This window comes from Enoplosus armatus, chromosome 13 (genome assembly GCF_043641665.1).
Source record: "Enoplosus armatus isolate fEnoArm2 chromosome 13, fEnoArm2.hap1, whole genome shotgun sequence".
NCBI classification, from domain to species: domain Eukaryota; kingdom Metazoa; phylum Chordata; class Actinopteri; order Centrarchiformes; family Enoplosidae; genus Enoplosus; species Enoplosus armatus.
In genome coordinates, this window is record NC_092192.1 from 7,859,739 (window position 1) to 7,873,598 (window position 13,860).

Here is a 13,860-nt window from a genome sequence, read left to right on the forward strand (position 1 = left end):
GTGCTGAGATTGTGAGATGAAGACTGTTGCAGCAGCGTTCTGCCCATTTGCTAGACATAATCAATGACATTCAACAAGGTGTCCTGATACATCAAAATAATGGCTGAAACGGAGGCGATGAACATCACTGCGAATGCAGAGGAGAATTTCTTATCGTTTGTCTGTTATTTTCGGTTATTTTTAGTCCAACTGTAGACTGAATCTTTGTTTGAGATGTCCTGTTATACAATTTTTATGGTCACCTGACAGCCAATCAGAAACAAGTCATTTCCGTGGCCATGATATAAAATACTCTAAAATGCAGGTAGCACTTTTACTGAGTGGTCATTTCAGAGAAAAGTCCCCTGGGAAGCTGCACATCCTTAAAGCCTCTTTCACTTTTGTATCTGCCACTGAAAATAATACTTTCTAGTAAGGTGTCAAACTCCCACTGATGAGTGGACAGATAGATTTCACTTCAGCTCATTGTGTGTCTGTTCCACCCTTTTCAGACAAAGAGACCCTGCCACAGCGAGGGCTGGGATACACAGATCAGTCCCGACTCCACATCTACCATAAACACAATACTTGACAAATGGACACTCGAATGTCTCCAGCCACAATATGCTCATTGTCTGTCTGTTTCAGTCACATAGTCCCCATACTCACAGCATATGTGTGCGCGTGGACACGCACACGCCACATACACCTCCTACTTTTTCTCCGTGCACAAAAACCTGTTGGCCTGCCAACACTGGAAAACTTGGAAAAGATCATCTGCTAGAGTTCATCATGCCTTGAATATCCGTTTGGCAGCTCGTACGATTGGAGAACAATCAAGATACTATTTCATAACCATTCCAGTGAACAGTGGGATGCATTATCTCATTTATAATCATGTGAATGATAGCGTACATGCAATTTACGGATCAAGTGTTGTGCCTGTTTCCATGGATTCTATTTATGATATAAACAGACTGAGAAGACTTGGGTCTCACACCCAGCGAACTGTACTTTTAAGTAACAACCCCAGATGTGAATAATCCTTTCGTGTGGCTGATGTGGTAGGTAGCAAAGGACTCTAATCCAAAGCAGTTGATTTCAAAGTACAGACCGGCTTTAATATAAATCAGACCAGAGAAATGTGCTGCTGAGTCACTACCAGCAGCCACCTTGTTTATTAAGGTGGCAGCCTTAAATATGCATAGTTAAGTGAAAGAATTGTATTACTGCTGCCGACCTCTCATCCAGAGTTACTGAACACTGGATGAGCTGATTGGGTTTAAAGGGTCAGTTTACCTTAGTCATGCAGATTTCTTTTTTATGTCGAGGTTTAGAGAAATATCTGTTTCTGAGACGACCTTACACTAATGAAATACCATTAACCTCGGATATCTCACACCTTTGGGACATTACCATGGTGCATTTCTGCAAGAGTCATGACCTTAAACTTCTGCCACGTTCACAACTGGTGGAGCTGCGGGTGGAGGCTAATGTTTGAGAACACTAATTAGCATCTGCAGCTTACTTTTGGATTCTGGGCCAATTTTGGATGAATACAGCAGCTAAGGCGCTATATTTTGTTCACAAAGACGAAGCGTTTTGAATATGTTACAACTCCGATTGGCTTCTTCTCCTTAGCAACGGCATCTGAGGCTCACAGGTATTGTAATATTTAGATATGTCTGCCATGCCAAACGGACATAATTTGAAATCATTTAAACTGGTGGTCATAACATAAACCTATAGGATCATTACAGTATCTGGGAGAGACACATGTTCATATGTTAAGTAAGGGATATCATATCAGGCATTTTTTTAAATGGGAATAAAAGAACTGGAACCAGCAATCCCTCCCACTTCTCCACTCTATTTTATGAACATGTAAATCCAGTGTTGTTGGAGTTTTTTTTAATATATGACCCTTTGCTTGTCTCACCACTTGGCCAGAGACAGACAGTCATATAAAATGGCGGTCCAAGAGCCAACCAAAGACTTCACCGTCTTCCTTCACTGATTAGTTCCTTCTCTCATTTGTGGGATGGTGAATAATTTTAAGACTATTTTTTTCAGTCAAGGCCTGACCAAAAGCCGAGCACAGAAACTCTGTGCTGGCAGCATGAGAAATTCAGGCTGGTCAGTTCTGACAGCATCCCAGCGGGCGTGAGCATGAATCTAAAGAAACCTTGTGACTTGTGCTTCAAGAAATCCAGAGTAAACAGTGGTTACCTGTGAGTCAGGCTCCATGTAAGGGCTCGTCTTGCCATCTTCACTAACTGTCGGCGACCACACTCTGTCTCCTGATCCCGACCTGAAAGAAAACACCCATGAGAGAAAGAGAGAGAGAGTCAGACAAATCTTGTGCCATCTGACACCCAAGTGTTGAAGCGATGCAGTCATTTCTGCTGAGAAGTATGAATTTTTCTTTGCTGACAGGCTTTCCACAGAAGATCCAGTGTTTAAAGTGTAATTATTTCAGAGTGTCAATGTTTGAAAAGAAACCAAAAAAAAGTGAAAGGAATGACACTATTTACTTTAATCCTTTTAGAATTACTGTAAATTGGGAAAGATGACGACGTTAGTGTCACATGATATCCCAACTGCTGTCCCCTTTATGTGCCAAAACACTCACATAGCTGCAGTTCACAAATCATATACTGTACTGGTAGCTAAGTAAGAGTGAGTGCATGTGTGTGTGCGGACGTGGATTTGTACATTTGGCAGGTTTTCACATTAGGAATGGGATAAAGCTACGCTCCCACTGGTACGAAGATAAAGTCATCATCACATCATAACTCCACCACATGAACTGTCCAGCTTTTGGAAAAACGCATTTTATTTTTTTGAGCCATGGATTTTTCAAAAGTTGTGATAACTGAATTACGGGTATCTGAGCCCCCCCACACTAAGAATTCCAGTAATTGACTCCAGTTGCATTTACTTACAAAAACATACAGGACTTACTGACTGGCAGAAATGATAAAATACATTATTTACAGCACTGCTGAATGGGCCTACTGTGCATGCATAAGCAAGTGATTTATTTCCTTCTTTTAAAGGCTGAGAATTAAATGCTTTGGTGAAAAAGGGCGTGCTGTTGATGCTGTTGGTGATTGATCCCCAATGGCATCATTAATGGTTCACTTACATTCCTCTTTTACTTTCAAGTTACATGTTGAAGTAGTTGGCAGTTTGTATGTCATATAAAAAGAAAAGATCAGAGGGGAATTCTTTGGTTCTTTGGGTTGACAGGTTTTTGTTGCCATGGCGTTGGCTGCTAAGTGGGAAAGCATCCAACTTCCAAAAGGGTAACACCAGGACATTGCGCAGAGAAACCAAAGGACAGCGTGTGTCTTTGTAAGTGTGCTTCTCGTCACCCACCTACCCTCTATTCTATCACATTTCCATCCGCAGAGACATTAAGTATTAACCGCAAGTGTGTGGATTTGCCGACCCCACAGTGGGGAGAGTTGACGTCGAAAGAGGTGAGGTCATCAGGCTGCAGCTGGCACGGCGTTGGCTGAGCTGAGGCAATGCTTCAGATATGAGCCACGGAGGTGTTGCTATCAAGGGCGCTCTTATGAGGTGGCGAGTGTCTGATGGACGATCAACAGCTACTGCGTAGGATGAACCCCCCCGTCCCCCCTCCCCTCCGCCAATTCCTCCACAATCCTGGGAAAATAGAAAGCCTTCATGTTTTCATGGTTACTGCACAAACAGCCCATTGAAACGAGTGAAAGTTCACTCTGAAGTGGCCCATTTGAATTGACATTTTGGAAGTGTCATGCAGAAACATGGAATTTACCGTCCATCCACAATAATGGAATTGTGAACGCGGTGGCGTGAGTGGAAACTGTGAGCGGCAGACCAGCTCGGGATTTACAGCGTTACACTGCTGCACTCATTATACTGCAGGTCAGTCTGAAGAGGGACGTCAGTTATGCACTTGAAATTTAAGAAACATTCCACCTGAACTGCAGCTTTTAGGAATTTTGGCTGTTATTTCAGTTATTAGGCTTCATGCTTCAACTGCATGTAATCTCACCCTTCAAATATTGAGCAATGGACATCATCAAGTTTTTTTTCATCTTTTCTTTGGAGTATCTCAAATGTAACGTAACAGAAATAACCATAGCAGACAGAAACAATCTGCTGCACACACATTTGATCGGGGACAATGAACTGTATTGTTATTTTTTGTTTGCCACTTCAGCGTGTCCTCCAGTATTGAGTCACTGTGTGAGGGATCAGGACCATCTGGGAGGGATCAGGATCCTGCTGTCTGACATCAGACAAACTGCTGCTGCACATTCATCAACCTGTTGATCATCTCTGTAACTTTTGTCTTTTCTCTGCCTCTTCTTTCTCTCCCTGTTTTACTTTTCTATTTTTCTGTCTGATCCAAGGGTAAAACCCTTCCTAGCATGCAAATACCTTTCCAAATTTGATGATGCAGTAACCAGAACACCACGATCTGCGAGGCTACAGGAAACTAGATGTTTTCTATTAAAGATTGAGACTGAGTGGCTTTATCCCGTCTTTCCTACTACCTCCTATGTCTAGCTGCTATGCCGAGGGGTGCTCTGAGAGGACAGATCTGTGGACTCTGTTTCTCTTAATACAGATTCACAATGATAAATAGGGTAGGGGTGAATAGTCCCAGGCTCATTCCTTAAGTGTCATCCCTTCTGCTATTAACTGTATACATCAATGTCCAACGAGATTGAATACAGACAAATGAAAAGAAAAGTGAAAGAGAAAGAAAAGTCATAAGGAGCTCATTTCTGAAATATAGAGGATCCACACGTTTTCATTTTGGTAACCAACTTAAAAGCAAGAGAATTATAAAATTCACCTAATATTGACAACAAAGCCGTACAATTACTGTAGGAATTACAACAAGAAAGCAAAAAGAATAAAAGCCCATGAAAGTCAGCAACAGATGACTGAATACAAATGGGTAAAAGATAAAAAGATAAAAGTTAAAGGATAACACATACAGGAATAGAAGGGAAAGAAGTCTCAGGTCATCACGATGACTTTCCTATTCTCTCCTTTGGTCATATTTTCCCTTGACTGACCTCCCCCTGCCAGGTTTAATTTCCTGATTGGGGAGATCTGTTTTTTGGAGCGGTGGATGGTGAGTTTACTTTGGCTGCACAGGATCACCATGTTCGAGGAGGAGCATGAGACAGACGGCTCAAAACCAAGTGCCCTCAAATTAAGATGTGGCTGATCACGGAACATTTCAGGGTTCACTTAAGAGTCTTGCCTCATTGCCTCGCTCTGTCAAACCCATCTGAAAAAGGGACAGTTTTCAGCCCTATCATACATCAGACACCACTGGAGCAGCTCCTATGTTATTTTGTAATGCGAGAAGAGTTTAAATGCTTTCTCCTCTGGGAGTTCAGGGAGACAATCACCTTTTAAAGAAGAGTTATGGGGGTCTCATCAGCTGACCTGAGGGGAGTCACTTGGAAAAGAATCTGGGTGATGACAAGATCAATGCAAAAAGGAAAAAGGGAGGGAGGTTTGTGGTCCCCCGTCCTCCCTTTTCTGCAACACAGCCTCCATTGATGTTGCGTTTATAAGCACCACAAAAAAGAGACCTTGGGAGAGCGTGAGAGGAATGATGCGATGAAGGAGGAGAAGGCAGCGGTGCCGGTAGTGGAGGGGCGTGTGTGCGAGTGTGGGTCGGGTCCTTTGGAGGTTTCTTTTTGTCTTTGTCCCAGCTGGATTCCTGTGTTCCTTTGGTCCCATGCAGCCTTGTGCATAATTCCTCAGCTGTGAGTCACAGGTCCTGGAGTCAAAGAGAGACAGCATGGGCAAATCCTCCACCAGAGAGAAAGAGGTCTGACTCTGTGTCTTTTCTCTGCCTGTTTTCTCTGATTCCTCCTGAATCCTCTGCCCTGTGTTTTGCTTTGATTTTACTCTCCAGATCCATGATCAGATTTGTATTTCTCCCTCTGCGGGGCTCAGATATGCACTCATACTACATGCATTATACATCACTTAAACCCCTGATCCTATCCTTACCCCTCACTACTGCATGCCTAAAATCAATCCCAACTGAGACCTCGATCCAAATCCTAACCGTACTGTTCAAATAGTCCTTTAAACAAGCAAAAACTCCTCAGATTCTTAACAAATATGTAATCATTTCTTACTGACAGTGACATGATATTCTCATCAGTACATTATAGTGTACATTTCTACTGTGTGACACAACAGTCTCAACTCAAAGGTCCAGCCTTTAATCAGTCAGTAAATGACCGGAGAAAGACAAAGGGCGCCATTCCCGTTCAACGCCAAAGACCATCTTTGAATTGAGACAGGGCTCACAATCTCATACGACCACCTGTTATCATGTGACCAACTTTTTACACTTCTGTAACTTAAGTGTAAAACACTGTTTTCAGTCACTGACAAAGACTGTGAGATGCGGTTGAAAAAGCTAACAAGGGAACCTTTGGACCAATTTCCCACTTTAATTGACCACCACTTTTGTTACAATCATTACCATAAGTGGTAAACTTATAGTAAAGAAAACAAACTAGAAGCATAGAAATACAAGATAAACCACTCTTCCCTTTGTGGACTTTCCACTGACGTCACTCATTCCAAAGTTTTGAAAGTTCAGTTCACCAAAATCAAAAAAGCTATAGCTAACGGTTAGCCAGATATTATAATTTTTATGTGCTGAGGTTTATGTGAAGATCTACTTCTTCTTCTTCTGTGGCCCCAATAAAATGCATGTGAAAAGATATATTTTATGAAGCTCCATTACTTACAGTAGAAAGTATAGTTCCAATGATAACTCTTTATCGTGAGGTCTGTGGATTATCCTCACTAACCAGGACTTTTTTTAAATGTCACTTGTTGTTTTGAATGGCACAAATGAAATTCCATTTTGAGTAGAAGCAGAAACCCCAGAGATGACGAAATTGAAACTATATCCATGTTTGTGTATATATATATATATGTATATATATATCATTGTGTTATTTGGGTGAACTGACCCTTTAAGCTCTAAACTATCTGCAGTACAAGCTTCCTTCCAGCCTGGACCGAATCCTAAATTCCCTTTTCAGCAGTAAGTAAAATTGACACAAGGACAGCAGGGTGTCCTTATTTCACAAGATTGTTTTAGAGAACAAGACACACAGTCAGAGTAACACACACAGCTCAGGCATCATGACTCATTTCTCAGCATATTTAACTTGCCACCCCAGCAGGACTCTTTCCGAACAGCCTGACCAGCGGTGGAAACACATATCCCAACCACTATCATCTGTCTCTCAGGCCTCTGCAACCACATGGCTTTCTCCAACGAGCTCTGGCAGAAGGAGGTGAAGGCAGGGTGCAAGGAGAGATTCAAGACAGAAGAAGAAATAGGACGGTAGAATGGTGCGCGGAGGTCACGGATGAAGATGTCAAAGGAAGAGGATGAAAAGAAGAACAAGGAGAAGAAAATGGAGGAGATAGGAGAAGGTTTTCCTCCACAGCTGGTTCATGTATTCAAAGACTCAGACTAAGTCTGAGGATATACAGGCCGAGCCAAGCAGACATGACACACTCACATATGGGCCCTGTGTGTCTGACCAGGTCCTCTGACATTACAGTAAACTTGGACAGTGCGTCTGTGAGTGTGGCGGGAGTGGCAGCCATTTTCCCTCCACAGCGAGACGACACAGTTCCATTTGATCACTGATGCCAGGAACTAACAGAAACTAGCAAGGGTGTTTCATCTCACAGTGGAGCGTTGACAGGCCTGCATCAGTAGGGAGGCCTGATGGAAAATGGAAAGTGGTGACCTAAGAGTACTTTTTTGTTTCCTCGTCCTTGTCTTTCTTTCTTTCCTTAATTTTTTCTTTCGTTTCCAATTAATCTGAAAAAAACCAAACACAAATCCACCCAAAAAACACAGAATTATTGGTAATGTACGTTCCATTTCTGCATCAATGTTCTTCTTTGGTGGTATAAAGATGGTTTGTAAATTAATAGAAAAAGCTGTAGAAACATAAGAACTGAAGATTCTTCCAAGGACATGACGGGTCACTGAGTAATTTGATACGTATAAAAATCATGTGAATCCTTTGCCTTTATAGTCACCAAATCTCAACACAACTGAACACCCATGACAGATTTGTTTTAGACAGCGCTCTCCACCATCATCATACGAAGATCAAATATATTTTTTGTAAGAATGGTGTTCGTCCCTCCAGAAGAGTTTAGCAGACTTGGACAATCTATGCCAAGGAGCACTGAAGCTGCACTAGACGCTTTATGTGACCCAACACCTTACTAATATACGTCATAAGAGATAAGATAATCCTTTATTAATCCCTCAGTGGGGACATTTGTTATGTTGGTTTTCATGTTGGCCAGACAATATATGGTTGTCTGAGATATATCAAACACAGGTAATGGAGTTAAATATAAGAAAACAAGAGTCTACAGCTTTTCTAGCGGCTCTGTGAGGCTGTACTTTGGCACAGCTGTTGCTTTTAACTAAATGCTAACGTCAGCTTGCTAACATGCTCACATGGAGAATGTTAACATGCTACATGCATCCTGAGGGGGACATGAATAGTCTATGCGACATTTCATAGTGATCCATCTGACAGTTGTCAAGACATTTCACTCAAAACACAAATGTGAACCTCAGGGTGGCCATAGAGGTAAATCAGGGGATCACCAAAGTCAATATCATCGACTGGGAATCATGTGGGTCTGTACAATATTTGGTGTTAATCCGTCCAGTAGATGTTGAGATATTTCAGTCCAAAAGACCAAAGTGATGGACCGACCAACTGACATTGCTATCCCTAGAGCCTTGCCACTGGCATACAGTAGCTAAAAATCAGCTACTTACAACAAATGTTGTGTTTTGGAATCACCAAAGAGCAATAGCTTTGAATTATACAGAAACATATCATATCAAACTCTAAGAATATGTCCTGTATTCTCCTTAGTGTATGACATAAAACTCAGACCTGTCGTAGGCAGGTCAGACTAATTTTCCTGGGGTTGTTGAAAGATATCTTGAAAATTGTAAGAAATCGCTATCTGTAGTAAACGTAGACAAGACAAAGGAGTTAATCGCAACAAAAAGAAATTCTGGGAAGCGCAGATTAATGGCATCTAAAACTATATTGAAGGTTGAATTTTCATTTAGTAATAGAATTCTCTGCAGGGGGAAAAAAAATCCACACAAACAACAGCTGCCGGCCCAATTTTCATGAAGCCTCTATTTCTTATTCGGCTTTCATGAGCTTCCCGGGGCAACGCACCAGAAACCCCCCCGATGCAGAGCGCTCTTAAAAATGGTCCATAATAGGAATTATGAAGAACGGGGGTTATGAAAGTAATAAATGCGGAGGCATTACAAAGAAACATTCTTGTGTTACACAAGACCTCAAGCTCAGATGCATCCAGTGTACTGTAATTTTGGTTCACAGCAGACGTGTAGACTCATATATTTGTCCATCGGCAGCAGCACAAAATTACAGGTCTCCTGTTTCTGCCTCTATGACTCTGCGACTGTTTGGAGTATTTTATGGCGTAGTCTTTTAATGAGGGCTGAGAACTGTTGTCCTTTTAAAATATTATTTTCTAGTGAGTCAGCATGGGTTCCTCGAGTCACTCCCGTTTTTGTTTTTCAAGTAGCCCACAACTGAGGAGTGCTTCCAATAAACCTAAAATCCCACATTTCATATTTCCTCCAGTAAATAACACAAGTACTCATCTTCTACATAAGAACATGACATCCCCATTGTCTGGATAACTAACAACATAGGGCTTGGACCTTATTTTGCCTTTTCATGTATGTATTTTACTATTTTCCTTTTATTTTGGTGGTTAATTTGCAGCCAAAACTGTGACCTCTTTCATCCTGTTGATGAGGTTTATGGGCAGCTTTATTTTGTTTGTTGGCTCAGTCATAGTGACCGTTGCTGTTCATTAATGCGACTTCCTGTGCAGCATTCTTCCTGGGAAAAAGCTACCTCATACTAGGTGTTTAGGACACCAAATGTAATGCTTTAATCACCTGGCTTTAGATTGAAAAGAATTGCTTTGGAAAACATGGGTATAAGACTTTACCCATACCCAGCCTTGATTTATATTTCATTTGGGGAAATGTGTGACGAAGGTCACGTCCCTTTGTCTCCTTTTTAAGTAATGTCCGTATATACAGTATATCCATATGAGTCTACTCGAAATAAGGAGCAAAAAATAAATCAACCTAAGACAAATGATCCTGTCCAGTTTGCTCTACAAATAATGCTCTATTTTAGGAGGCATTTGCAAATGTATCTGTAACAAATCAATGAGAAACAGGAGTCTATATGTAGATAGATATGTAGACAACTTTGAGATCAGCTAAAATATACAGTTGAGAGTGGAGTTTGATCACTGAGACACATTTCTGATATTGTGCATGCTCATAAGCCAATATAAGCTGATTATTTCAGACAAATAAAGATCAGTGATGTAAGAGAAAAAAATGAGTATTTTAAGATCTTAAATTAGGATGAGATAAGAGAAAGGCTATTTCTGAATTTAAGAAGTATGAGAAAATGGTCAAAAATGGACAAATTGAGCTTAGATATGTGTAGAAGAGATAGGCTGGACAAAGAAGACATCTTCTTTTGAATGTCCCTTTCCTCTGGGGTATGTCCTCTATCTCAGACAGAGAAACTCAACTCTGAGCTTCACTGCGTTGTCTGTGTAATTGAATTTCCAGCAAAGCAACCAGCAGAAAATGTTGGCTGTAAAACAGCATTCTCGGCAGAGAAGAGCCCATGTGGATTTCTCACTTTCTCCGATTCACTGCTCCTCTACTTGGCTTCAACTCCCCTCCCTCTGTCTCGGTGTCTGTCTTTCTCTCTGTCCACCATTGTTATCTTCCCCTTTTTATTTTTCTCACATTTTCCACCTTCTCTCAATCATTTCTTTGTCTGCTGTCTTGTCCTTTTGACCAAATAATCTTCTGCTTGAACCCCTGCTTCTCTGTCGTCCCTCCCCTTCACCAGCAGTTCATTTCAGCTCTGGAGTCAAAGGTGCATGCCTATCTCTCAGATCCTCCTCCTGTCCAGCGGCAGGGCAGTTCAGACTGTAATTATTCAACCAATACACTGCGGAGAGGTCACATACCAGCAGCTAGCCTTGTTCTGCCTCTGCTGTGTTGCCATCTTGTCAGTTTAAATGAGAAATTAATGAGGATTGATGAAGAGCACAGCTATGTCTGGTGGTTTACTTGCGGCTATAATTTAGAGGAATCATTTTCAATTAAATAAATTAGTTAAAAGATCTTAATGAGTGTCAAATATGTAAGTTGACGTGATGGAAAAGTCATTCAGTCATACAGTCAAAAGCATTTTGCCTTCATATCTTTATGACCTAAAGTCACTTAATTTAATTGACAAATAAAGTCTTTTTTCAGGATTAAAACATCAAGAATGATGAACTCAAACAGGGACACTATGTCAAACACCAAAATAATTTTAACCTCTTCAACCACACCCATTACAAAGTATAGTTGACAAGCATTGATCGAACCCGCATTACATCAGTTGAAATTATGGTCAAGATCCAAGGGTTTCCAAAAACACCAAATATGTCCTGCTAAAACGACATGGCAAATGTGTGAAACATAATGCACAAGAAATCTTAAATTTTCCACTTGGGTGAAGCCATAAAAAACGGCATCTTAGATTTGAATATGTCAGTCAGTATAAATGTGATAGAGCTCCACTGATGTGGCAAATCATGCAGATAAAGAATTCAAGCGAAGCAAAAGGTCAGCTGATGGAATTAGATCTACGCTGCATATCCATAACTCTAAAGCACTTCTGCTTTTTAAGCACACTAAATTACTTCTTAGGTTCAGTGATGTGTTTAACAACTTTGACTTAACTTAAAGGGAAATTTAAGAATTTGGGTACATTAGGGTGCGAGTGGTTCAGTGTGTGAGTTTTTTTGTGCTCCTGCAGCTGTAGAGGAGCTCCACCAGTCTTTGCGCTGAATACTATTTTATGTATCCTTAAATAAATTTACTATCCCTTTGTGGACAAACCACTTAACGCTCAGCTGCTCGGCCTGATATATGGATGAATGGTTTCTACTACAGTATGAGGGGGAAAAGGAGGGCTGTTGCATGCTAGAGTGCATACCATGAAACACAAATACAGTGCAGAAAGAAAAGTGCTTCTCTGTCTGCATGTGTGAATCTTTGCTTATCTGACGGGTCCGATTACTCTGGGTAGTGATTCTTATTTCCACTGCATCTGCAAGTAAACTTCATGCTCCAAACCGTTACAGGCGAGCGACTGTGTTGCCTGCTGCCCTAAAAGGAGAGAGCTGAAGCACCAGTTGGCAGTTGTCACTTGTAACCAAGGCTGAAACCACACAGTGTTCTTCATCTGAGAGGACAGGATTCAGAGGTTGCCAGATTCACTCTGCACTTTCCAGCACTCTGGCAACCCAAAGTAACCATCTAATAGAAATGTGGGAAGCAACAGACATTTCAGTTTTTCCTTGGTTATCCCCCCACCCCCACCCTCTCTCTCTGTCATTAACTGTTTAGACGGATGATTTCCGCTCTGCTATGTTAACGCAAGCATGTTGCTCCTGTCCTCCGCTTAAGGTCAAATCAACCATCCTCACATACTAGGTCTAACAATGATACCGAAGAGTGGAAGGTCATTTTCCTCATGAGCTGGTAAAATGCACAATATCAACCCGTGAAGTCAATTTCTAAAGGTCACTGTCTGACTCACTAGATACACAAGCCTCATTGACTTCTCTCAACGCTCTATAGGAGCAGAGAGTCGATCATTTCATGTCGTAAACCTGTCATCTGTCCCTATGACTCGACTGTGCCAAGCTGAACAGACCCACCAGAAACAGAAACAATATGTGTTCCTAGGCGAGAGGCAGTAAATGACCTTAGTCATAAAAAATCAGTCAAGTTTTTCAACTCAATTCACTTAATGAGCCTAAGAGCAAAAACCATAAGCAATGTCAAAGCAGCGACGACTGATTAGCAAGTGGCTAATGTTCAAAATGTCCTGATACCCAATTATTCTGAACATTGTAATTCCCATCAGTCATCCTCTATGGAAAATGGGCTGAATACACAATACATACTCTGAAGAAACAAGTGCTCATAAAATCTGTAAGCAATTACAATAAACATGCAGTCAACTGTAAGATTTAGAATATAAACATATACAGTACACTGCATTTGGGCTTTTTCCTGTGTGTGTGTCCATAAGTCCTTATACCAAAACGTCCCATATGATCTTAATGAAAATTGTCTGTATGAGCTTTTTCCGATATGCCACCTCTATGGTTAGGGTTTGGTTAAGGCAACTAAAACTACTGGTTTGAAGTTCGGGAAAGATCTTGATCATAATTTAGAGGAACCAACACTGATCAAGGACTGAGGTCTCAGGTGTAAAACACTAACAAGTCCATCCCGACCTCCTCCATAAGTGGGTTTGTGGTGCTATAGCAACATCACACTAACAAGACCCCAAGAGGTCGCTTGTCAGGAAAATATAAACAAACTGTATGTCGCTCTTCGTTGATTAAATGACCAATGCTGTTGTTTTTCTGTGAAGGACAGTCTCATGGTCCCATACCTGCTGATGTTGAGTGTGAGCTGCTGAATGCAGGTTTTGATCCTGTTCTGAGCCTCCATGTGTGTCAGGTGCTCTGTGCTGTCGCCGTTGATAGCCAGGATGGTGTCGCCTGGACACAGGTCACCTTGGGCCGCCTTGCTGCCTGGTGTTACCTGAAGATAACATTCACACACATATACACACACACACACACACACACACACACACACACACACACACAAACACAGCAATC

At 41.4% G+C, this 13,860-nt stretch overlaps 1 protein-coding gene across 1 annotated transcript in view; it reads right to left on the bottom strand.

The window, feature by feature from the left end:
• Positions 1 to 13,860, bottom strand: part of pdlim4 (PDZ and LIM domain 4) — a 42,925-nt gene that overhangs the window by 19,482 nt on the left and 9,583 nt on the right. Inside the window, exons 2-3 of the mRNA XM_070917447.1 lie at positions 13,629 to 13,780; positions 2,209 to 2,290 (exon numbers count right to left, since the gene is read on the bottom strand). Coding sequence (XP_070773548.1) covers positions 2,209 to 2,290; positions 13,629 to 13,780 — 234 coding nt within the window. The remainder of the gene's footprint in view (positions 1 to 2,208; positions 2,291 to 13,628; positions 13,781 to 13,860) is intronic.